Here is a 26710-nt window from a genome sequence, read left to right as displayed (position 1 = left end):
GCACACACAATCAAACTGTCGCGCCACCAAAGAGCCCCTCCCCAAAGAGCTGAACGAGCTCTCTTTTTATTTTCTCCTTCCTTACTGCTCATGCGCTCTTAAAGTGGCAGTGCACGGTGAAGGCTCCGTGCAGATTTCGCCACAACGGTATCTCAGTACATTCAAATGTCCATAGAAAAGGTGCAATTGTGTTTGTCCGCTACGCACACCTCCAACTCAATCGAGTAGACAAAACCAAAGCAGCTGATCGTGGACTCCAGGAAACAGCAGAGGGAGCATGCCCCTATTCACATTGACAAAACCGCAGTAGAGCAGGTAGAAAGCTTCAAGTTCCTCGTCATACACATCACTGACAATGTGAAATGGTCCACCCACAGACAGTGTGGTGAAGAAGGCACAACAGTGCCTATTCAATCTCAGGATGCTGAGGAAATTTGGCTTGGCCCCTAAAACTTTTACAGATGCACAATTGAGAGCATCCTGTCGGGCTGTATCACCGATTGGTACGACAAGTGCACCGCCTGCAACAGCAGGGCTCTCAAGAGGGTTGTGCGGTCTGCTCAACGCATCACTGGGGGTACACTGCCTGCCCTCCAGGACACCTACAGCACAAGAAGGCCAAAAAGTTAACCTGTTGCGACGACCAAACCCGGATCCGGGATTCTATTTATAGACCTAAGCTCATTACCATAACGCAACGTTAACTATTCATGAAAATCGCAAATGAAATGAAATAAATATGCTAGCTCTCAAGCTTAGCCTTTTGTTAACAACACTGTCATCTCAGATTTTCAAAATATGCTTTTCAACCATAGGAAAACAATCATTTGTGTAACAGTAGCTAGCTAGCGTAGCATTTGCGTTAGCATTAGCGTTAGCATTTAGCAGGCAACTATCACAAAAACAAGTAAAGCCTTCAAATAAAATAACTTACCTTTGAAGAACTTCTGATGTTTTCAATGAGGAGACTCAGTTAGATAGCAGATGCTCTGTTTTTCCAAAAAGATTCTTTGTGTATTAGAAATAGCTCCGTTTTGTACATCACATTTGGCTACCAAAAAAAAAAAAAAAAAAAAACGAAAATTCAGCCCTCAAAACGCGAACTTTTTTCCAAATTAACTCCATAATATCGACTGAAACATGGCAAACGTGGTTTAGAATCAATCCTCAAGGTGTTTTTCCACATATCTCTTCAATGATATATCCTTCGTGGAAGCCTGGTTTCTCCTTGCTCTCAAATGGAAAAATAATTGCACCTGGCTTTACGCTCCAATTTCGATGCAGGGACACCAGGCGGACACTTGGAAAATGTAGTCTCTTATGGTCAATCTTCCAATGATATGCCTACAAATACGTCAATGCTGCTAACACTTTGGGGGAACGACAGAAAGTGCAGGCTCATTCCTTGCGCAATCACAGCCATATAAGGAGACAATGGAAAACAGAGCTTCAGAAATTCTGCTCATTTCCTGGTTGATGCATCATCTTGGTTTCGCCTGTAGAATGAGTTCTGGGGCACTTACAGACAGGCAGATTCTGAAACTTCAGAGTGTTTTCTTTCAAAAACTGTCAAGAATATGCATAGTCGAGCATCTTTTCGTGACAAAATATCGCGCTTAAAACTGGAACGTTTTTTATCCAAAAATGAAATAGCGCCCCTAGAGATCAAAGAGGTTAAAGAACAACCACCACCTGAGCCACTGCCTGTTCACCCTGCTACCATCCAGAAGGAGAAGTCAGTACAGGTGCATCAAAGTTGGGACCAAGAGACTGAAAAACAGCTTCTCTCTCAAGAACATCAGACTGTTAAATAGCCATCTCTAGCCAGCTTCCACCCGGTTACGTAACCCTGCACCTAGAGGCTGCTGCCCCATATACAGCTGAAGTCGGAAGTTAACATACACTTAGGTTGGAGTAAAAAATAAACTCATTTTTTCAACCACTCCACAAATTTCTTGTTAACAAACTATAGTTTTGGCAAGTCGGGTAGGACATCTACTATGTGCATGACACAAGTCATTTTTTCAACAATTGTTTACAGACAGATTATTTCACTATCACAATTCCAGTGGGTCAGAATTTCACATACACTATGTTGACTGTGCCTTTAAACAGCTTGGAAAATTCCAGAGAATGGTGTCATGGCTTAAGAAGCCTCTGATAGGCTAATTGCCATAATTTGAGTCAATTGGAGGTACACCCACAGGTACATTTCAAGGCCTACCTTCAAACTCAATGCCTCTTTGCTTGACATCATGGAAAATCAAAAGAAATCAGCCAATACCTCAGAAAAAAAATTGTAGACCTCCACAAGCCTGGTTCATCCTTGGGAGCAATTTCCAAAGACCTGAAGGTACCACGTTCCATGTGTACAAACAATAGTACGCAAGTATAAACACCATGGGACCACACAGCGGTCATACCGCTCAGGAAGGAGACGCGTTCTGTCCACTAGAGATTAACGTACTTTGGTGCGAAAAGTGCAAATCAATCCCAGAACAGCAGCAGGGGATCTTGTGAAGATGCTGGAGAAAACAGGCACAAAAGTATCAGTAAAACGAGTCCTATATCGACATAACCTGAAAGGCTGCTCAGCAAGGAAGAAGCCACTGCTCGAGGGGAAAAAAAAAAAAAAAAAAAAAAAAAAAAAAAAAAAGCCAGACTACGGTTTGCAACTGCACATGGGGACAAAGATTGTACTTTTTGGAGAAATGTCCCATGGTCTGATGAAACAAAAATATAACTGTTTGGCCATAATGACCATCGTTATGTTTGGAGGAAAAAGGGGGAGGCTTGCATGCCAAAAAAACACCATCTCAACCGTTAAGCACGGGCTAGCAGCATCATGTTGTGGGGGTGCTTTGCTGCAGGAGGGACTGGTGCACTTCACAAAATAGATGGCATCATGAGGTAGGAAAATTGTGGATATATTGAAGCAACATCTCAAGACATCAGTTAACATCTCTAGGATAGGGGGCAGCATTTGGAATTTTGGATGAAAAGCATGCCCAAATTCAACTGCCTGCTACTCATCCCCAGAAGATAAGATTGCATATTATTAGAAAACACTGAAGTTTCTAAAACTGTTTGAATCATGTCTGAGTATAACAGAACTTATTTGGCAGGTGAAACCCGAGGACAAACCATTCAGATTTTGTTTTTGTTTTGAGGTCACTCTCTTTTCAATGGGAATCCAGATTTCTAAGGGACCTTCTTGCAGTTCCTACCGCTTCCACTAGATGTCAACAGTCTATAGAAATTGGTTGAGGTTTTTCCTTTGTGTAATGAAGTAACACTGAACGAGGCTAGAGTGAAGAGGACTCTTTGTTAGAGGCACGTGACCTGAAAGCTAGCTACATTTTGTTTTTCTCCTGTATTGAACACAGATCATCCAGTCTTCAATTGTATTGATTATTTAGGTAAAAAATACCTAGAGTTGTATTACAAAAGTAGTTTGAAATGTTTTGGCAATGAATCCCCGAGCTGACAAAGTTAAACATCTGTCGTTCTGCCCCTGAAGAAGGCAGTTAACCCACCGTTCCTAGGCCATCATTGAAAATAAGAATGTGTTCTTAACTGACTTGATGAGTTAAATACAGGCAAAAACATTTTTTTAAATCGGCCACAATCGGTGTCCAAAAATGCCGATTACCGATTGTTATGAAAACTTGAAGTCGGCCTCTACTCGTAATAGTCCTTTTGGTATTGCTCTGCTCTCTCAAAACACCCCATTTTGAAAACGTAATTATTTCTCTAGGCCTACTTGTCTGTAATCTTTAAATTATGAAATAATTTAGGTTACTACAATATTTAGGCCTGCTTTAGATTTTTTTTTATCAATTTCAGCCAAATTATGGAACATTTTTGCAATATTCCACATTTTACAGCTGATTCCATTTTTATGGCCAGATTCCGTCCGTGTTTTCCGCAACACAGAAATCATAGGGCCCAATGTACCTCAAAGAACCAATAAATAACCAGCATCTTGAACAGTTATTGCATAGGCTATCAAAGTGCACTCGTGGGTCTGGTATTAACCAACCAAAAATGTGTTTACAATTCTTTATTTGAATACCTTTTATTTTCATTGAATTAGAGGGTTGCACACCTCAAAAGGTATATACATTTGAGCATTTACATAACACTAGAGTTATGGATGTGAACAGGTCCCAAAAGAAACTGCAAATGACACTGCACTCCTATTTCAAATGTATGAAGTTTTAGCAATTTCATTCTAGATCGTTAATGACAGATGTTTTATTTCGAAGATTAAATGTTTTTTATCAATCACCTACTGAGTAACACATAAGGCCTGTTGTCCACAAAAGGTCATGGACTGGACCACTTGACCAGCTGCCACCCAACCCTTGTCCACCTTGGCTGGCAAGATGTACACATCCTGTGTGGTCGTTACTCCTCAAGAACTGGATTTCAACTGCATCAGTCTATCTGTTACCAGTCCCATGAACTGCCTGTTGGATTTTGTGGCTTTATATTTGACAAGAAGGCAGGCCCCTGTTTTTAATTTTCACGATTGGAGCTGGACAAGGACTGGTAATCAGAGGATTGGTGTGTTTAGGTGGCAGTACACTGCTCTTGAGGACACTGCACAAAATTGTGCTCAGCTGATTTACATGCAGATGGAATAGTCTCTCACTTTCCCCCATGAGATGTGCTCAACATGGATGGCCTGGATCAGGTCTGATATCTTTCCACATGTCCTCCACGTGATGCTTCTGGGTGGAGTCTGCTATCTCTTCCAATGTAATCAGCTTCATCTGTATATTCAGGCATCTCTGTTTTGCCACAGCTAAAAAGGTTGCTGCATTGTTTACCCCCCCCCCCAGTTCACTGGTAACCATAGCAGCACCCACCCGGCAGGTATATTTCACAGATCATCCCCAAAGCCAACTTCTCTTTTGGCTGCCTTTCTTTCCATTTTTCTGCTGCTCTTTTGCACCCCAGTATCTCTACTTGCACATTCATCTTCTGCACATCTGTCACTCCAGTGTTAATGCTAAATTGTAATTGTTTTGCCACTATGGTCTGTCTATTGCCTTACCTCCCTCATCTTACCTCATTTCCACACACTGTATATAGACTTTTCTATTGTGTTATTGACTGTATGTTTGTTTATTCAATGTGTAACTGTGTCGCTTTGCTTTATCTTGGCCAGGTCGCAGTTGTAAATGAGAACTTGTTCTCAACTGGCCTATCTGGTTAAATAAAAAAATGCTCCGGTTAGCAGAATGCATTATTGCAGTTCATATGAGAATGTGCGTGCACCCAAAATGGATCACTCACAGATTGCCTGCTTGTTAACATAAACACACTTCAGAAGCAGTAGGAAGTACATGAACATTTGATCATTATTGCATTTTATCATGATCATGTTATGAAGCATCCTTAACTGTCACATCCTTTACGCTTAGAACGAGTACTGACAAAAGCAACCGGTTACACATCACCTAAGCCCTTTATGAAAGATAGCTTTGCATAGAACATTTGCATTCAATCATACTGGAAATGCTGCTACATTAACTTTTAATTCAAAAACTTTACGAATGTGACACTGCCTGTCCAAATCAGCGTTCTCTCTTCACTAGATTAAAATTTTGCATACTTGCACTCAATGGACAATTATTTTGTATTTTTTTTGCTATTGGTAAATTAACCTTCCAACTTGGTCATAAACACAGGAGGACAGATGTGAGTATCAAAGCAAGTTATATCTGGTTGATTTGAAGAGCCTTATTTTGAGACTTTGTATCCTATGTGGTAGCAACAATAATATTACATTTGTAAATTAGGAAGGCCACCTGTAGTCTGTACTTCAAAATACATACATTCAAGGTAAATTTGAAAGTAGTTTTAATTAGGAAATTAGCTATTTTAGTTTCTCATGCACAGGTTGACCATGCACAGTTGACCATGTGCTGCTGTAGAAATATAGAATGGCCGTCCCCTTTCAAGTCAATGATGGCATAATGGGTGGACTGGCGAGTGTACCTATAGGTGTAAAACTAGGTTGAAGATAACATATCATGAAGATAACAACCTATGAGCAGAGCAGGAAGTGTGCCCATCCAATATGTGCTGTGACTTGTTGATTTCAACTCAACTGACACATAAACAAAAATACATTCCATTGCATGAGCCACCTCAGTAAACATCTTTTGAATTAATTTTCTACATTCGCATGAAAAATTATTGCACCACAATACCAGGCAGCCTTTGCGAGTGTACCCATGACTTTACCAGTCACATTTCCAGGGATTGGAGTTCCAAGCCTGTTTTATTGATTATATTCATGTGTGTGCTGCTGCAGCAGCAACCAATGACTAATTTGCTACAACTGTTTCAGCAAGGAGCAACAAAGCTATATCATATTGTTAAAGGTCCAGTGCAGATGTTTTTCTCTCTCGTAACAATTAAGTACCTTACTGTGATTTTTGTTTATTTTTAATTTAAAAACAATGCTTCTTAGCAAAGACATTTCTCAAGCAAGAATATTGCTGGGACTATCTGGGAGTGGTCTTGAGTGTGGAGGGGAAGCTGAAAACTAAACTCAAACAGAAACGTCCCTTTTTCAGGACCCTGTCAAAGATCATTCGTAAAAAAACAAATAGATCTTCATTGTAAAGGGTTTAAACACTGTTTCTCACGCTTGTTCAAAGAACCATAAATAATTAATGAACATGCACATGTGGATTGGTCGTTAAGACAGTAGGCAATTAAGGTCAGTTATGAAACCGTAGGACACTAAAGAGGCCTTTCTACTCTGAAAACACAATAAGAAAGATACCCAGGGTCCCTGCTCATCTGCGTGAACGTGCCTTAGGCAAGGAGGCATGAGGACTGCAGTTGTGGCCAGGGCAATAAATTGCAATGTCCGTACAGTGAAACGCCTAAGACGGCGCTACAGGGAGACTGGACGGACAGCTGATTGGCCTTGCAGTGGCAGACCACGTGTAACAACACCTGCACAGGATCGGTACATCCAAACATCACACCTGCAGAACAGGTACAGGATGGCAAAAACAACTGCCTGAGTTACACCAGGAATGCACAATCCCTCCATCAGTGCTCAGACTGTCTGCAATAGGCTGAGAGTTTGGATTGAGTGCTTGTAGGCCTGTTGTCGTCTGGTGAGGACCTGCCTTACATCGGCAACAACGTCGCCTATGGGTACAAACCCACCGTCGCTGGACCAGACAGGACTGGCAAAAAGTGCTCTTCACTGACGAGTCACGCTTTTTTCTCATCAGGGGTGATGATCGGATTCGTGTTTATCGTCGAAGGAATGAGCGTTACACCGAGGCCTGTACTCTGGAGCGGGATCAACTAGCAGAATGGGTGATTTCAGTGTTCTGCCATGGCCAGTGAAGAGCCTGGATCTCAATCCCATTGAGCACGTCTGGGACCTGTTGGATCGGAGGGTGAGGGCTAGGGCCAGGGCCATTCCCCCCAGAAATGTCCGGGAACTTGCAGGTTAGCCCCACTCTTCCACCAAGGCACATCTCACAGCAAGAACTAGCAAATCTGGTGCAGTCCATGAGGAGGAGATGCACTGCAGTACTTAATGCAGCTGGTGGCCACACCAGATACTGACTGTTACTTTTGATTTGTGTCCCTTTGTTCAGGGACACATTATTTCCATTTCTGTTCCACATGTCTGTGGAAGCTGTTCAGTTTGTTGAATCTTATGTTCATACAAATATTTACACATGTTAATTTTGCTGAAAATATAAGCTGTTGACAGTAGGAGGACGTTTATTTTTTTTCTTGAGTTTAGCCGTTATTGGTAGAGAGGATTCGAGCTCACTTACTGGTCTAACTAATTTGGCACCAAAACAGGCTGAAATGTTAGGTCTTTTCAAACAGCTCTTACACTAAAAGGGGATTATCCTTTTCACAAAGAGGAAATATAGCCTACACAGTGCCTTCAGAAAGTATTCCTACCCCTTGACTTCTTCCGCATTTTGTTGTTCGAGCCTGAATTTGAAATGGATTGCATCTTTTTCTCACCCATCTACACACAATACCCTATGTGAGAGCATGTTTTTAGAAATGTATTGAAAATGAAATACAGATATCTAATTTACATAAGTATTCACACCCCTGATTAAATGCATGTTCATCACATTTCGCCATGATTACAGCTGTGTAAGTTTCTCAAGAGCTCTGCACACCTGGGTTGTACAATATGTGCACTTTTTTAATATTCTTCAAGCTCTGTCAAGTTGATTTGTTTATCATTGCTAGACATGCATTTTCAAGTCTTGCCAAAGCTTTTCAAGTGGATTTAAGTCAACTGTAACTAGGCCATTTTGGGAACATTCAATGTCATCTTGCTAATCAGCTCGTGTAGATTTTGCCATGTTTTGGGTTAATGTCCTGCTGAAAGGTACATCTGTCTCCCAGTGTCTGTTGGAAAGCAGACTGAACCATGTTTTCCTCCAGGATTTTACCCATGCGTAGTTCTAATAAGTTAATTTTTTTATCCTAAACTTCCTAGTCCTTGCCATTGACAAGTATACCCATAACATGATGTAGCCATCACAATGCTTGAAAATATGAGGTGGTACTCAGTGATGTATTTTCCCTAAACATAATGTTTTGAAATCAGGACACGAAGGTAATTTCTTTGCCACTTTTTGCAGTTTATTGCCAACATGATGCATGTTTTGGAAGATTTTTTATTTTGTACCGGCTTCATTTTCACTCTGTCATTTAGGTTAGTATTGTGGAGTAACTACAATGTTGTTGCTCCATCCTCAGTTTTCTTCTATCACAGCCATTAAACTGTACCTGTTTTAAAGTCACCATTGACCCCAACTGAGTTAGGAAGGACGCCTGTATCTTTGTAGTAACTGGATGTATTGATACACCATCCAAAGTGTAATCAACTTCACCATGCTCAAAGGGATGTTCAATGTCTGCTTTTGCCCCCTTTTTTCCCCACCTACCAATAGGTTCCCTTTGTGAGGCATTGACTAACATCCCTGGTCTTTGGTTGATTCTGTTTTGAAATTTACTACTCGATTGCGGGACATTATAAGTAGTTGTGTGGAGTACAGAGATGAGGTAGTCATTTAAAAATCATGTTAAACACTATTGCACACAGCCCATGCAACTTATGTGGCTTGTTCTTAGCGAATTCTTACTCCTGAACTTATTTAGGCTTGCCATAACAAAGGGTTTGAATACTTGACTTAATTTTTAATTAAAAAAAATATCTAAAAAAAACATTACACTTTGACAGTATGGGTGGGGTATTGTCTCACTAGCATAGACAGTCAATTAAATCCATTTAAAAAAAAAAAAAAGTATTGTATTAAATATTTACCATATTTGTACATTTTAATCATTCAGCAGACTCTTGTATACAGAGCAACTTACAGGAGCAAGTGCCTTGCTCAAAGGCACATTGACAGATTTTTCACCTAGTCTGCCCGGGGATTCGAACCAGTGACCTTTCGGTTACTGGCCCAACACTCTTAACCACTTGGCTACCTACTGCCAAGAAAATCACGTTTGTATTTGCACTGGGCCAGTAACCGAAAGTTACTGCAGAAATTGACTCAACAACAATGCCTGGCAATTCTGTCAGCTGTTCGTTCCACCCATTTTTATTTTTGTTCCCTAACCATTGACGGTTATCTTATTTTCATGACTGTCTTCATCATAACCATCTGTTACACGATTATACGGTCATTGTGGCAGTGTCTGTTATGACCTGCTGCCGGGTACTCTGAATCACTTTTGTGAGTTGTCAGTGAGTTGCTTTGAGTTCTATGCTGTGTGTTGTTGTGATCTAGCTATGTGTGCTGAGTGAGCTGTGCTATGCTGTGCAGCGCTTCTAAACCGATGACGTTATGCCTCAGCTTAAAGCCGCAGTGACCCACTGTCTGCACGGGGAGGGGGAGGGGAAGGCTGGCTGGTCAGAGGGCGGATGGAGGGCGAGCAATAGTACGGCGGGTGGGTGTAAATGGTCGTCTGTCACACTATTAATGCAACTTGGCTGAGGATTCAGCCTGTTTCCCTGGGCTAGAGGACAGCCTTGCTCAAAGGGGGAGAACAACAATTTAGGCTAATTCAAATGTGTTGTGCCAATAACTTCTGACTGTAGTTTTCTGTGCATGTGTAAATATGAGAGTGATTTTGCTTCTAGATGTTAGTGTGCATCATCTAGGTCTAGCTGTCAGCAGTGTCCAACATTCAGTTTGATAGTTTTTTTTTCTCAAGGAAAACTGTTTCTTCCCCGTTCCTCTCTGTGCTTACTGATTCCCACCCCTCCCAGTAAAACAGAAAATGTCAGCATTATTGTGACCTTGGGCTTGTTCAGTCTATGGGTACAGAGTATATGGATAAACTATAAAGATCAATGTGTTTTTTTTCTCTAGCCTCACAAAACCCTGTGTTCTCCATCTCACTGACGGAGCCCATTTTTCTATGCCAGCAGCCCAGCTCTGCTGTGTATGTGTGAAGAACACTACTCTATTTAAATTATCCAAATGTCCTTGTCTCAGTTCTCTCCATTAGGGCAGTGTCTGGAGGTGTGATGTATAGTTGCAGTACAGGCCCCTGTCCCGTCCCATCACCTAGATCTATCAGATGAATGGATAAGCAATATTCCTGCGTTCCATTCAACCCATTTGAATGCTATTGAAGCCATCCCCATAATGCAGAAGAGTTTGTCCTGTGCAAGGGGTTGTTTTACAGACCGGGCCTTACTCGGCTATTGAACAGGAGATCTCGGTGTTAGGCATCCAATAATCACTGTTGTACTACTTAACCAACTGTTATTTCTAACTGTACTGAGATTTGGTCTCCGTGACTAGAGAATGAGAGGGGGACAGAGGGAGTGTGTAATGAAAGCAGCGTTTTATGTAATGAGCAAGAGAGAGTAAGGTGTGTATGTGTAATGAGATGGAGTGTGTATTCAGCGAGGTGTGTGAGGGTAGCGAAATAGAGGGAGATGGTGTGCATTGTTATGAGAGGTAGGTAGTTTGTATGTAACCAGCATGTGAGTGATAGTTCAGAAGACAATGAGGGAGGGTGTTGTGTAATATAGGCTTGGGTGGTATCCAGATTGTCATACCAGGATACCCCACTCCGCCTTTGTAATCCAAAGGTTAGCAATGCTAACAAGTACATGTAAAATCCCATAGAGCATGCTAATTAAATGCTAAAAAGCAAGGCTCTTGATCTGGGAGGGGATTCTCTGCTGTGAAGCTTGATTTTTGGAAGAAGCTAACCACTTAGCTAGATGGCTAACTAGCTACTAAATTAGCAAACCAAATGCACCACTACAGAGAATTTAGCACATTTTTACACGGTTAACTTAATAGTTAAGATATCTAGCGGACGAACATTTGGTTGTGAATTCCATACTGTAACGCGATCACCTGGTGCGTGCTGAATAAAAGTGACTCACTCACAAGGCTCTGGTCTCGTCATTGTGACCTTGTAAACAAACACCTCACGACTGAGAACTACCAGTAAGTGTCATGATGAAAAATTGTGATGGGTGAAATGAAGAACGCAGTCCTTATCTCCTAACGTGTATTGCAGAAGTTGACTTAAGGTATTTACTTAAAGTAGCTACAAATATTCAAATTGATTTGAAAAACCATCCTGTGGCTATTTCCAAATACCCCAGTATACTGCCCAAGCTTAGTTGAATTGTGACTGGCAGGAAGGGATGGGTGTTTTGAAATAATTTGACTCTTCAAATAGTATCAGGACTTTTTGTCAGATATTCAAAACTTTTTATTTTATTTTTAAAAATATATTTTTTAACCTGAGCACTACTGCGCAAAGGTGAGACTTGTGCACTATTGCTACAGCTGCGGAGGGTATTGGTCGGCATGTGTGGCGAGCAGACTGAGGGAGAGAGAGACTCTAAGGGAACTTGACTACAGCAAAACTAGAGAACTTGTAGCAACCACTATTGTTTTATCATCCCATATAACCATGCCTGTCTTGCATGGAGTAGCCTAGAGAAGCTAGCTAGCTAGGCTTATTGAGGGCACATGCTCTGCTTTCTTCCCAATGCCATTCAGATAAAACAGCCTACCTGTTGGGTTGCTCATTGTAGCCTAGTCCTCATTTAGTTAACTTTTAATTCTGTAATAGTATTCCATCTTGCACTGCATTAGTGAACTTTCACTCCACTTTCTACCGATTTTAACCTCTTCCGCGTTGATTTGCCAACATAAACAACAAGCTACACACGTAAAGGATACCGTTCTTTTTATGAGGCACGCGGTGGTCATCATAACTACACTGAAGTTATTTGAAATTAATTTAATAAAACTGTCTTGCTTTACCCTTATGTAACACATTATTCACAAATGAATACTCCTACAAGTATTTGAATACTAACATCCGTTCGGATATTCAAATAACCGTGCACATCCCAACTGGCAGGCAGACTGCAGAGCTCGGTCTCACCTTTTTAACTGGGTGAACTTCAGCACATCAGGATCTCAACCTGTCGTTTTCCTCAACTCTGGTTCTCGTGTTCATTTAGGGGACAGTATGTTGTCACTACCTCAGTCGCAGTCCACCGACAGTGCTTGGAATGAATGTGAATGAAGACAATTGAGTTTATTTACACTAGCGCTGGCAGTTGGCTAGACAGCAGATTAGTCATTTTCAGCCAGGTACTTTTTCTACTTTTCAGTTTGCTAGTCTGAGAAAAGTCCTCTTCCGCTAGAATGAATGATATGCATCTTTGAGTGAACGTGGTACCATCAGGCGTTCGGAAATTGTTCCCAAATATAAACCAGACTTGTGGAGGTCTACAATTTATTTTCTGAGGTCTTTGATTTCTTTTTATTTTCCCATGATGTCAAGCAAAGAGACACTGAGTTTGAAGGTAGGCCTTGAAATACATCCACAGGTACACCTCCAATTGACTCAAATTATGTCAATTAGCCTATCAGAAGCTTCTTAAGCCATGACACCATTTTCTGGAATTTTCCAATCTGTTTAAAGGCACAATCAACTTAGTGCATGTGAACTTCTGACCCACTGGAATTGTGATACAGTGAATTACAAGTGAAACAATCTGTAAACAATTGTTGGAATAATTACTTGTCATGTACAAAGTAGATGTTCTAACAGACTTGCCAGAACTATAGTTTGTTAACAGGAAATTTGTGGAGTGGTTGAAAAACAAGTTTTAATGACTCCAACCTAAGTGTATGTAAACTTCTGACTTCAACTGTATATGTATTCGGACCCATTACTCAGTACTTTGTTGAAGCATCTTTGGCAGCGATTACAGCCTCGAGTCTTCTTGGGTATGACGCTACAAGCTTGGCACACCTGTATTTGGAGTGTTTCTCCCATTCTTCTCTGGAAATCCTCTCAAGCTCTGTCCGGTAAGATGGGGAGTGTTGCTGCACAGCTATTTTCAGGTCTCTCCAGAGATGTGGCTGGGCCACTCAAGGACATTCAGGGACTTGTCCTGAAGCCACTCCTGCGTCGTCTTGGCTGTGTGCTTAGGGTCGTTGTCCTGTTGGAAGGTGAACCTTCGCCCCCAGTCTGAGGTCCTGAGCGCTGTTCAGCAGGTTTCCATCAAGGCATCTCTCTGTACTTTGCTCCGTTAATCTTTCCATCGATCCAGACTAGTCTCCCAGTCCCTGCCGCTGAAAAACATCTCACAGCATGACGCTGACACCACCGTGCTTCACCGTAGGGATGGTGCCAGGTGTCCTCCAGACGTGACACTTGGTATTCAGGCCAAAGAGTTAACTTGGTTTCATCAGACCAGATAATCTTGTTTCTCATGGTCAGAGTCCTTTTTTTACTGAGGAGTGGCTGTCGTCTGGCCACTCTACCATAAAGGCCTGATTTGGTGGAGTGCTGCGGAGATGGTTGCCCTTCTGGAAGGTTCTCCCATCTCCACAGAGGACCCTTGAAGCTCTGTCCGAGTGACGATCAGGTTCTTGGTCACCTCCTGACCAAGGCCCTTCTCCCCCGATTGCTCAGTTTGGCCGTGCGGCCAACTCTAGGAAGAGTCTTGGAGGTTGCAAACTTTATCCATTTAAGAATAATGGAGGCCACTGTGTTCTTGGGGATCTTCGATGCTGCAGATATTTTTTGGTATGCTTTCCCAGATCTGTGCCTCGACACAATCCGGTCCCTGAGCTCTACGGACAATTCCTTCAACCTCATTGCTTGGTTTTTATTTTTTACATGCACTGTCAACTCTGGGACCTTTTATATAGACAGGTGTGTGCCTTTCAAAAATCATGTCCAATCAATTGAATTTACCACAGGTGGACTCCAATTTAGTTGTAGAAACATCTCAAGGATGATAAATGGAAACAGGATTCACCTGAGCTCAGTTGAGTCTCATAGCAAAGGGTCTGAATACTTAATTAAATAAGGTATTCGTTTTATTTTTAAAAGATTTGCTAAAGTTTCTAAACTGTTTTTGCTTTGTCATTTTCGGGTTTGTGTGTGTGGGTTGATGAGGGGACTTAAAACATTTTTTTTAAATAATGCTGTAACATAACAAAATGTGGAATAAGTTAAATGGTCTGAATACTTTCCGAAGGCACTGTAGCTGAGAAAATTCCTTTGAAGGAAGCTTAAAGCCTGGTAAGTCAGCAGACTCCTACAGGATTCTTTAAAGGCCCAGTGCAGCCAAAACATTTGTTCTTTTTTTATTTTATATTGTAAAACAGCTGATGAAACTAACACTAAAGTGTGATTGACAAAATAAATTATAATTTTTTTATCAAGTGTTATTTCCTGAGTTGCTGGTTGAAAATACAATCTAGCATTTGAATGTACCAGAGGCTACCAAAAATAGAGCTTGTTCGGTCAAAAAAAAAAGTAACCTCCCCCAGCCCGGGGGAGCCTGGCTGGCTACTTTTTCTAATTGGCTGGCTACTCCATGTGCTTGTGGAAAACACTGCAATCGAATTTTCATTCAACTTTCATCTTATTTTAGAATAGTTTAAACAGGGTGCTCATGTTAGCCTGTTGTTTTGACACTACTAGCTACCCACACAGCTCTATATCTGACCGTCACTAATCTTTCTCTCCCCTTTTCTCTCTAGATCTTGAATGAGTAAAGAGGATTCTAAAGCACAGCTATGCAGACGATCAAATGTGTTGTGGTGGGGGATGGAGCTGTGGGTAAAACCTGTCTGCTCATCTCCTACACCACAAACAAGTTCCCCTCTGAATACGTACCCACGGTAAGTACTTTATGCACACTGACACTCACACTGACACTCACACACTGTCTCAAACCCCCCTCCCCCTTGCTCTCTCTACCCTTCCCCTCTCTCTCTCTGTTGCAGGTGTTTGACAACTATGCTGTAACTGTAATGATAGGAGGGGAGCCCTACACCCTGGGGTTGTTTGACACTGCAGGTAAAGTATGCTCCTCTTCAATGCCCTGTCTCATCGTGTGTGTCCTACTGATGACTAAGGGTAGCTAGGTTCACTAAGCTGTAGTAAAGGGACTGGTATTGTTATAGAAACAGCCTCCCATCAGCTGCATTCTACACGTGTGTGTGTGTGTGTGTCCTTGCTATTTTAGACTGGGGTTTGTCTTGGTTTCTATACAGTGGAGAGGTTTGACTCTGCCTCAGTCTGCTCAGAGAGACACCCTGCCTTCTCTGGACAGCCTGAATACTGACACTAAAGTCCCTTTGTGTGTGTTTCGGTGTGTGCATCGAAGCGCTTGTGTTTTAGAGTACCTAACAAAAGTTTGAAAGCATGTTGCGTTCCAGGTGTGTGTGTGTGTGTGTGTGTGTAACGTTTGTTTTCTCTCCAGGTCAGGAGGACTATGACAGGTTACGGCCTCTGAGTTACCCCCAGACAGACGTCTTCCTCGTCTGTTTCTCCGTCGTATCCCCCTCTTCCTTCGAAAACGTAAAAGAAAAGGTGGGTCTACGCTCCCCCTCTTCTCATATCCTCCTTCTGCCTCTCTTCTAGTCTCTCCCTCCTCCACATATCACTCACACTCTAACCTGTGTGTGTGTTCCAGTGGGTTCCAGAGATCACCCATCACTGTCCAAAGACCCCGTTCCTGTTGGTGGGGACTCAGATAGATCTGCGAGACGACCCGTCCACCATAGAGAAGCTGGCCAAGAACAAGCAGAAGCCCATCACTCCTGAGACGGCAGAGAAACTGGCCAGAGACCTCAAGGCTGTCAAATACGTTGAGTGCTCAGCTCTCACGCAGGTAAGACCAGACACTCGCATACAAACCCACACAGACACGCGTACGCAACACACCCCAGCCTAGCACATTCAAGTCACTTCCACATATGTACACACACACTACCGTTAAAAAGTTTGGGGTCACTTTGAAATATCCTTGTTTTTGAAATATTTTTTTTTTTTGGGGGGTCCATTAAAATAATATCAAGTACACCTTGTTAATGTTGTAAATGACTATTGTAGCTGGAAACGAATGATTTATTTTAATAGGCGTAAAGAGGCCCATTATCAGCAACCATCACTCCTGTGTTCCAATGGAACGTTATGTTAGCCAATCCAAGTTTATAATTTTAAAAGGCTAGAGCCCATTTGCACCGTTCTGTGAAGGGAGTAGTACACAGCGTTGTACGAGATCTTCAGTTTCTTGGCTATTTCTCGCATGGAATAGCCTTCATTTCTCAAAACAAGAATAGACTGACAAGTTTCAGTAGAAAGTACTTTGTTTCTGGCCATTTTGAGCCTGTAATTGAACCCACAAATGCAGATGCTCCAGATACTCAACTAGCCTAAAAGTCAGTTTTATTGCTGCTTTAATCAGCACAACAGTTTTCATCTGTGCTCACATAATTGCAGAAAGGTTTTCTAATGATCAATTAGCCTTTTTAAAATGATAAACTTGGATTAGCTAACACAACGTGCCATTGGAACACAGGAGTGATGGTTGCTGATAATGGGCCTCTGTACGCTTATGTAGATATTCCATTAAAATTCTGCCGTTTCCAGCTGCAATAGCCATTTAGAACATTAACAATGTCCGCACTGTTATTGTTCAATTTTATATTTTAATGGTCAAAAGTTGCTTTTCTTTCAAAAACAAGGACATTTCTCAGTGACCCCAAACTTTTGAACGGTCGTGTACAGTTGAAGTGGGAAGTTTACATACACGTAGGTTGTCATTAAAAGTCATTAAAACTTGTTTTTCAACCACTCCACAAATTTCTTGTTAATTAACAAACTATAGTTTTGGCAAGTCTGTTAGGACATCTACTTTGTGCATGACAAGTAATTTTTCCAATTTTTTTACAGACAGATTATTTCACTTATAATTCACTGTATCACAATTCCAGTGGGTCAGAAGTTTACATGCACTAAGTTGATTGTGCCTTTTAAACAGATTGCAAAATTCCAGAAAATGGTGTCATGGCTTTAGAAGCTTCTGATAGGCTAATTGACATAATTTGAGTCAATTGGAGGTGTACCTGTGGATGTATTTCAAGGCCTACCTTCAAACTCAGTGCCTCTTTGCTTGACATCATGGAAAATCAAAAGAAATCAGCCAAGACCTCAGAAAAAGAATTGTAGACCTCCACAAGTCGTCTAGTTAATCCTTGGGAGCAATTTCCAAACCCCTGAAGGTACCATGTTGATCTGTTACAAACAATAGTACGCAAGTATAAACACCATGGGACCATGCAGCCCTCATACCGCTCAGGAAGGAGATGCGTTCTGTCTCCTAGAGAAGTGCATATCAATCCCAGGACAACAGCAAAGGACCTTGTGAAGATGCTGGAGGAAACCGGTACAAAAGTATCAATATCCACAGTAAAAAGAGTCCTATATCGACATAACCTGAAAGGCCGCTCAGCAAGGAAGAAGCCACTGCTCGAAAAATCACCGTAAAACAAAATGGCAGACTACGGTTTGCAACTGCACATGGGGACAAAGATCGTACTTTTTGAAGAAATGTCTTCTGGTCCGATGAAACAAAAATATAACTGTTTGGCCATAATGACCATTGTCATGTTTTGAGGAGAAAGGGGGAGGCTTGCAAGCCGAAGAAAACCATCCCCAACCGTGAAGCACAGGGGTGGCAGCATCATGTTGTGAGTGCTTTGCTGCAGGATTGACTGGTGCCCTTCACAAAATAGATGGCATCATGAGGTAGGACAATTATGTGGATATATTAAAGCAACATCTCAAGCCATCAGTCAAGAAGTTAAAGCTTGGTCGCAAATGGCTCTTCCAAATGGACAATGACCCCAAGCATACTTCCAAATTTGTGGCAACTGGCTTAAGGACCACAAAGTCGAGGTATTGGAGTGGCCATCACAAAGCCCTGACCTCAATCCTATAGAAAATGTGTGGGCAGAACTGAAAAAGTGTGTGCGAGCAAGGAGGCCTACAAACCTGACTCAGTTACACCAGCTCTGTCAGGAGGAATGGGCCAAAATTCACCCAACTTATTGTGGGAAGCTTGTGGAAGGCTACCTGAAACATTTGACCCAAGTTAAACCATTTTTAAAAGGCAATGCTACCAAATACTAATTGAGTGTATGTAAACTTCTGACCCACTGGGAATGTGATGAAAGAAATAAAAGCTAAAATATATAATTTGCTTTACTATTGTTCTGACATTTCACATTCTTAAAATTAACTGGTGATCCTAACTGACGTAAGACAGGGAATGTTTACTAGGATTAAATGTCAGGAATAGTGAAAAACTAAGTTTACATGTATTTGGCTAAGGTGTATGTAAACTTCTGACTTCAACTGTATACACACACAAAAAAACATCGTCTTCACCGAGGTAAGACAGCTGAGACACTCCCACACATCTTCACTCAATCTTGAAATTACACAGGCCACCTGCACCTCTCTCTGCTCAGCTGAATAGATGCCCTATATCATCTGTCACTGCTCAAAGAAACAAGAAAGTGGGGTAGACTGCATGCTCTGGTCTGTGTATTCATCTGATCTACCCAGACCTTTTATGGCACAAAGGTACTAGTACCCTTGGAACCACATGGTCTCTGGTTCAAGTCCCACTCTGGCTGTTCCCTTTGAATCACTACAGTAGTAGAAACAGTAGTGAAATCGGTCAATATACTTATCGTAAAACAATATGCATAGATAGACGTACATTGCCTAGCCCTACTCTAAAGTGTTTAGCAGCTGCTGTCTGCAGTCTATCAGTTGTTGGCCTCATTCAGGAAGGTGCAGTATTTTTAGTTGCAGATAAAAAGTTGGTCTGATGAAGTTGTTTGTAGGCGTTAGTAGTTTTTTTTTACACCCAAAATTCAACATTTCCATCAGCTTGTGGTACAGGGGTGTGCTTGAGCTGCACCAGTAGTCAAACAAAGCAGATTGTCAAACAGTCTACATGATATTAATCCTTTTAGATGGAAAAATATTGTCCTCATTATAACCCTGTTGCGCATATCAGAGATGTCCATTTCTAAGCTGCAAAGAAGAGTACAGCTATCACCACCATCTCATACGGCTGTCTTGTCTGATGGTGTTACGCGGTGGGAGTTGGGCTGTACTGTGGAAACAATGGGTCCCAGTGGATGTGAGCTGTGGCCCAGTTTAGTTTTAGGTCCCCGCTCCCTCCCCATCTTGTCTCTCTCCTACACTGGCCTGGCGTCTTGCCGCCTTCCTTCCTCTCTCTAGACCAGCTTCCACTGGCGTAACAGATGCTGATGCAATATCCTGTTTCCTGTGTGACTGACTGTCTCCCCAGTAGGCAAAACAGAAGTTGCCCCTAACCATTGGACCTGGGTCAGATGTTTTATCCACATGGTGAAGGTTGTAACAGGGGGTATAGGGTAATCTGATCCTAGATCTGTTGGTCACAAACTTCTATCTCGAGCTCATCCTCTCCTATTTCACAGGGCGGTATCTCTCTAGAGGCTTCCTCATCTCCTTTACCAACGTTGTTTTACAGTAGATCCATCTTCTAGTCCTCGCTCTAGTCTCCTAATGCTCTGTCCTTACATTTTCTACACAATGTTGCCTGCACTCTTTCTCCTAACCTCACTCGCTCTCATCTGCATTTTGCCATTTCAATTTCTTCTTGCCTCTACTGCTATCTCTCCTCTACTGCCTCTTCCGCTCTCCTCTTTTCTTGTCTTCTCTGCTCATCTCCTCTTTCTCTGTTTGCTGTGCTAACTGTGCTGTCATTTTCTCCCTTCTCCTTTGTCGTTATAGCGAGGGCTGAAGAATGTATTTGATGAAGCTATCCTAGCCGCCCTAGAGCCACCAGAGACGCAAAGAAAGAGGAAGTGCTGTATATTCTAAAATCCGTTCCTCCTTTCTCTCAAATTGTTTGCTGCTTACTTTTAGTTTAAACCTGTCGTTTTACCCAACCAACCCAGAACCTCTTAAAGCAATCCCCTGTATCCACTCCCCCGTTATGACAGTGCTACTTTCTATTGTGTCCATTGCTCTTCCTTCCCTTTTTGTTTACTTGTCCTCATGGGCCTTACTGTGCCTGAAGGACTGTTTTGGTTTGGTTAATCCCATCCCTTATCCTCCCTGGGTGAATCTCAAATGACATCCTGTTACCATAGTGGACAAAGTAGTGTACTTTCTGGGAGTTTGCATGTGATTTGAGACACAGCCCATGTCTCTTCTTTGGTTAGTGTTTCTCCTCCTCCCCATGCTATATTATTTGGAGAGTCCAGAGTTAAGGGAGTGTCTTATATACTTGGCTCCACAGCATTGTGATTTAAGCACCAATTCTACAAGCCTCCATGATTCCTAATGTTCATGTGTTTTTTGTACTACTGCTGATGTATGACAAGCCTGCGGTCTGACCATTTACATTTAGGGCTGTGCCAGAGCAACAGAGAGTTTGGCCATCACGGTTTCAACCAAGAAGCATTACAACAATGCTCTTTGATGATATCACGGCAGCCATGTTACAACCTTTTGGGCAGTACTGACCCATGGCAGACCATGGATTTTAAAACTTTGAAACCAAACTTGCAAAGGCAACCATTTAGAGCTAGAACCCAAATAGTAGGGGTGTAATGGTACATGTATTCATACCTAACTGTTTGGCAGGGTAACCTCAGTTCGGTCCGCACTGTGAACCCGAATTAATATATAACGTATATTTACAAAATAAACACTAGGCCTATAGGCTATGTCTATGCTACGTTGAAGGCATATGCCTCTTCACGGTATCTGGTAGGCGCGTTGGGCCAGTAACCGAAAGGTTGCTGGATCTAATCCCTGAGCTGACAAGGTAAAAAAAATCTGTTCTGCCCCTGAGCAAGGCAGTTATCCCATTGTTCCCTGGGCGCAGAAGACTTGGATGTCGATTGAATCAGAGGTGCGGAGGGCTGTGTCTCAGGTTAAATGCGGAAGATGCGTTGTTGTACAACTGACTAGGTATCTCCCTTTCCCTAAGTGAATCTGAGCTGAAAAAACACTTCAGTCTTCCATAAAATCAACTAAAGCTGATGCACGTGTTGTAATCCAAATTTGGCACATTTCAAACTTTCCTTTTGTGAGGCACAGCCGGGAACTAATTGGGTACGATGAGCACCCACTTCTCCCACATGGTGACCTCTGATGTCACCTACTATGGAAATGGCCTCTAACCGCAGTTAATTTTTTTAAATAAAAGGCAATCTATTAATGTGGTTTTTGACCTTCATAATCTGTTTACAAGCATGATATCTGTAATTTTAGTTTATGGTTGACACAGCTTATTCGCCATAAGCCAATCTGCATTTCAAATCACATGTATTTACGACTTCACAACTGGTAAATTCCTATTTTCCACATGGTTACAAATGCAGCATTAGTGGAAATGTGAAACGCCCAACAAAACAATCCATATCAAATCGTATCGTATTGGTCACATACATGTGTTTAGCAGATGTTATTGTGGGTGTAGAGAAATGCTTGTCTTTCTAGCTCCGACAGTGCAGTAATATCTAACAATCTCACAACATATACCCAATACACACAAATCTAAGTAAAGAAATTTAATTAAGAATATATAAATGGATGACCAATGTCCAGTCACAACAAACAATGGAACATTGTGATTGCTGAATGCTGTGAATGGCATTTAATTTTTCTGTTGTACCGTGACACCCCCCCCCCCCCCCCCCCCCCCCCCAAACACACTATGTACCGAACTATGGGTTTAATGAACCGTTACACCCCTACCAAATAGTCATCCTGAATGGAATCCTCCAAGGCAGCACCATGCCGTCCAGCTCTAACAGGCCAAACTCTCTCTATGTACCACTCTGTAGTGCCATTTGCTGCAGTTCATATCTAGCCGTCTTGGGAGTAAAAATAAATAAGAAAGCTAATATAATCGTGTGAAATGATTTGTGACATGAATTAATAAAGGACAACTGAAATTGCTATCCCTTTTGTCCGCCTGTCTTTTCCTCCATCTACGGGGACAGCTGGATAGCAGCTCAATCGTGCTGCGTCATATTGCTACATAGCCTCTTAGACCAATTTTTAATAGAGCCTGATCTCTGGGTAAAACATGTCTTGCCATAGTTTGTTTCTACAGGGTTCCTTGAGTTTCCTTAAACAGAGGGATACAGGGGCTTCCTGCTCTGCTCATAGAGCTGTGTTGTACCACTCTCCTGTTACATGGCATGGCTTGAGGCCATCCTTCCTATCCTAAGCTGCTCTACCAACGAACAGTGAGCGCAGAAACATGCTGCTCCAACTAATACACGTTAATCAGCAAAAGCCAAGGGAAGTTCCAGCTAACAGTAGGCTCTTTAGTGATCTGGTGAAACTGTTTGAGTGGTCTGGCTTGGTGCAGTTGTTTAATTTGACTTCCCTTCCCACTGTGTATGTGTGAGATGTGGAATGTGTCTCTTTGAGCCCATGTTCTCTTGTACCTCCTCCACCTTGTTTGCCCAGACTTTGTTTTGAACGCTCCTCACTTTGATATGAATGAATTCAGGTTGATCATATCCCCAACTGCTCTTGACTTCATTTTCACCTCTGTCTGTGAAGATAAAGTATCCTGGGTTTTAATTTCAGCCAATGCTATGTATTGTTTGCACTTGATCATTTAACCCTTTGTTTTTTTGTTTAATGTCTTTCTGTATTCATGCTATTGTTCTTCCCTTTCATGTGTGTGTCTGTGTTACCCCGTCATTGATCATTGAATTTTTTAGTTTAGTAATTTAGCAGATGCTCTTATCCAGCGGACGCTCTCATGGGTCATGTGTATATGCTGCCCCTTCATTGAGCCTGTGTGTTTGTTTGTATCCACAGAAAGGCCTAAAGAATGTGTTTGATGAGGCGATACTGGCTGCGCTGGAGCCTCCCGAGCCCAAGAAGAAACGCAAATGTGTGCTGCTATGAGTGACTCCACCCCTCACACACATTTACACCACTTCACACACACCCTCACCCGCCCATCCCATCCCTTGCTCTGCTAAGGCTGATTGACAGCCATTTACTCTGAAGCGAAGTATAAAAACAAACAACGAGTTTCCGATTAGACTGCAATAAACCAGCGGGCCGACGGATGGAGAGACAGAAGTGAACCTAACCCTGCTTGTAACCGTGACTATCATGGCCACACTCCTATTCCAGTTAGAACAGTAAGTATGAGCCTTTAGATGTGTGACAGACAACCCAGTCCTGCGTAATCCGTGCCTCTCAGTAGGCTAAAGTGGCTTCCTCTCCTCATCTTAATCTACACTGATCTCACAGTAAAGTTAGTGAAAGCAATATGATGGATGCCCACTGAGCATTGGCTTTAAACTTCAGGGAAGGAGACAAGGAGAGGCAGTAACTATAGACTGAGATCCAGCCCTGCACTCAAGGGAAGGCCAAGACCATGTCCCTTTTTACTATCCAAAGGGTTTGAACCATGCCGGCAACACACAGGTGACATAGGCTCTCATAAAAGTGTCATCTCTCATAGGTGATTTAGGAAATCAGGCTAAACTGAACTTTGACTTTTAAACTGTCTTTGACATCTTGCCCTGTCAGTGATGTCGATTGGCTCTTAGTCATCCATCTTCTTTGCAGCCATTGGCCAGTTAGCCGTTCTGAAAGACCTATGCTCCACCCCCAAATGAAATAGCTGCTGCATTATTAATCCCCACCCCTCTTGATGAGCACGTCAAGTGCCCAATCCTGCTGCTCCACCTCCAAAACCACCTGAAGTAGTGCTGAGAGTAGCCTTTTTCTTTGCCAATGTCTCCCCTCCACATGACAGAACAGAAGTCTGATCATAGAAACTTCTTTCTCAAATATGCCCCTACCCCCGGGGCACTTTTGTAGATCTTAATAAACTGGATAGGGAAACATTTTATTACCATATTGTTCATACCTATCCAATCCTTTCAGAACTGTAGAACTGTACTGTAGGGGAAGAGGCTAGGTGTAAATTAGGGACTGGCATTACTAAATATCTAAACTAAAGGCATCCCGTAGCAATGGGTCTTGATGCAGGAATTGGCCTTTTGAAGCAGGGAACATAAACAGTGTTAGCAGAACAAGTGGTGTGTGCTTAATGTGTTGCTAAGGTCCAACATTGTCAAAACGTTATGGTAACCATAGAATTAGAATTGGTAGAGCTGACATGCCCCGTTCAAAGCAACGTTCTATAGTAGGTACACCTGCGGCCATATTTTATGACCTATTTGAATTGTTAATTAATTGATGCTTATTGAATCAGAATTCTGTGCCACATCAGAATTCTGTGCCTTTCTCAGTGTTTCATACTGTCATGCTGCAATGGCAATGCTGTGGTGCTGCCATGATACTGTATGTGTACCTCAAAAACATCTGTGGTCTGAGGGATTTGTCTGTTCTATTACTTTTAATTCTATGGTGTTAACGTTGTCGAAATGTTGTTGAACCTGCTGGTGATGCATGTAGATGAGCCCCTGGTCTCTGAGATGATTGGTTAACAGATTTAATGATGTAAGCTGGCACATGTCAATGTAGGCTCCAGATATTTTTACCAAAATCGTTTTTTTCTTTTCAGTTGTGCGGTTTTTGATTTTATAAAAAGGTTACTTCCTCTCCTTTTACATTTTAGGGGCTGGAACTCAGCTGAACTCTGACTCACCAGCTAGAAACACTCATTGGAGTTCATTTAAACCTTCCAATGACAGAAGAGTGTCTGTTAAACCTGGATCGTGATTGGTTGATTTGACTGGTAGCTCAGAGTTGGGTTGACATGCAGCCCAAGTCATTTATTATATTGTTATTATTATAACCTATCGTTGTTTTGGTGCAAAACCAAATGCTTTGTCTGACGTCTGTTCTTTGTATATGCATTCTTTAAAAAAAAATATTAAACTTATACCTTAATTGCCTTTACTCCTTTTTCCTTGGCCATTCTTATCAGGCAGTTTACAGAAAACAAGGTGGCGCTCAAGGGTCAAATACCCAATACTGCTCTGTGTGGTTTGCATAGACAAAAGTATACTACCCTCATCTCGCATTCCAACCATGATGTAGGAGATATCTATTCACTTGTGGAGGAAAATGGAAGTTCACTAAAGTATTACTTTATAAAAATAATTATAGAGGGTGCAGGAGGTAAATGTGTGGGGCATGTCAACACATCTCTGGTGGAGTGACTTGACTACCACATCACTTGACACTGCATCTTGCCCCATGGATACTAGATAGAAGGGAAGCTGCAGGCATGAGTACAGTCACAAGTGAAGAAAAAATTCAGCAACTCTTGGGCTGTTTATGTTAAGAGCTTAAATCCACTGACCTCTGGCTGCTGTTACGAAGCCAGCCCAATTCTGATCTTGTTGGACTTTTGATCAATCAGATCACCTCTGGGAAAATAATCTGGTTGGTCGAAAGACCAGGTAGTGGAAAAAAGGTTAGCTGCCTGTCTAAACACTGCCCAAAAGTTGAATTTCCTCTTCACTTCAGTTTGCTCCTCAATTCATGCACCTTGGTTGGAGAGTAAGGTAGCGTGTCTTCCCTTCAGCCAGATGCCATATTTATTATTTTGCGTGTGTAGGATATTTCTTTAACCACCAGGGAGCGCTGTTTGATTATGGATGCATACGTCTAATAAATTGAAATACTTTTCAGAAAGATTTAAGTATCAGGTTCTATGTTCTTGGTGATACACACACTCATTCACAGATGCACATGGATCGTCTGCCCCTGAGGGGTGTTGAAATATGCTCCCTTACACACACCTCTACCTCTAAGAGGCCTTCACACATTCTGTGCGTTTCTGGAGTGCTGTCTGTCGGTGCCTTCTTACGGTAAAGAGCTGCTGAGACCCATGAATTATCCCATAGGCTGAACTAAGGGCATTCCTGTGTGTGTGTTAGCTAGGGGTAACCACCTGCAGAAGAGATTCAGCTAACACTGTTACTATCCAAGCATTTCCATACAAGCACACAGCTTAGTGGGCAAATGGCTGTACAGTGGTGATACCAACATCTGCTGATATGCACACTAGCTCCTGTGCTGTTTTTCAAGGTCCAGATTTGTTAAACTTCACATTGCACAGCCACACTAGAAAAATAAGTATTTTCTTCATTACTCTCTGATATGCTGTGGACTGTTTGCCAGCACATGTATCTACTCTCTAACTCTCCCATAAGTCATAAGATGAGAGCCCCATGGGCACCATTACTCCACATCCGGATTAAAGCTGAGCTGGTGATCTGTCTGAGCCTGGCTCTCTATGTTAATGCAGTGTGTGTGTGTGTGTAGGGAGAGAGCTTAGAAACTATCTAAA

The 26710-nt window shown here is 42.1% G+C and overlaps 1 protein-coding gene across 2 annotated transcripts in view; it reads left to right on the top strand.

Annotated features, from left to right (window-relative positions):
• The window catches only part of cdc42 (cell division cycle 42), a 37967-nt gene extending 12656 nt beyond the window's left edge, over positions 1-25311 (top strand). The window contains exons 2-6 of one of the 2 annotated variants that reach the window (XM_021609823.2): positions 15084-15224; positions 15330-15402; positions 15809-15918; positions 16022-16219; positions 23245-25311. In XM_021609823.2, coding sequence (XP_021465498.1) covers positions 15120-15224; positions 15330-15402; positions 15809-15918; positions 16022-16219; positions 23245-23334 — 576 coding nt within the window. In that variant the 5' untranslated portion in view covers positions 15084-15119 and the 3' untranslated portion in view covers positions 23335-25311. Of the gene's footprint in view, positions 1-15083; positions 15225-15329; positions 15403-15808; positions 15919-16021; positions 16220-20184; positions 22368-23244 lie in introns of those variants that run through there. The other variant, XM_021609825.2, reaches the window with a different exon arrangement.
• The last annotated feature ends 1399 nt before the right edge of the window (positions 25312-26710 follow it).

The sequence above is a fragment of the Oncorhynchus mykiss genome, chromosome 7 (genome assembly GCF_013265735.2).
Source record: "Oncorhynchus mykiss isolate Arlee chromosome 7, USDA_OmykA_1.1, whole genome shotgun sequence".
Classification (NCBI taxonomy): Eukaryota; Metazoa; Chordata; class Actinopteri; order Salmoniformes; family Salmonidae; genus Oncorhynchus; species Oncorhynchus mykiss.
This window is presented reverse-complemented; position numbering and strand designations above follow the sequence as displayed.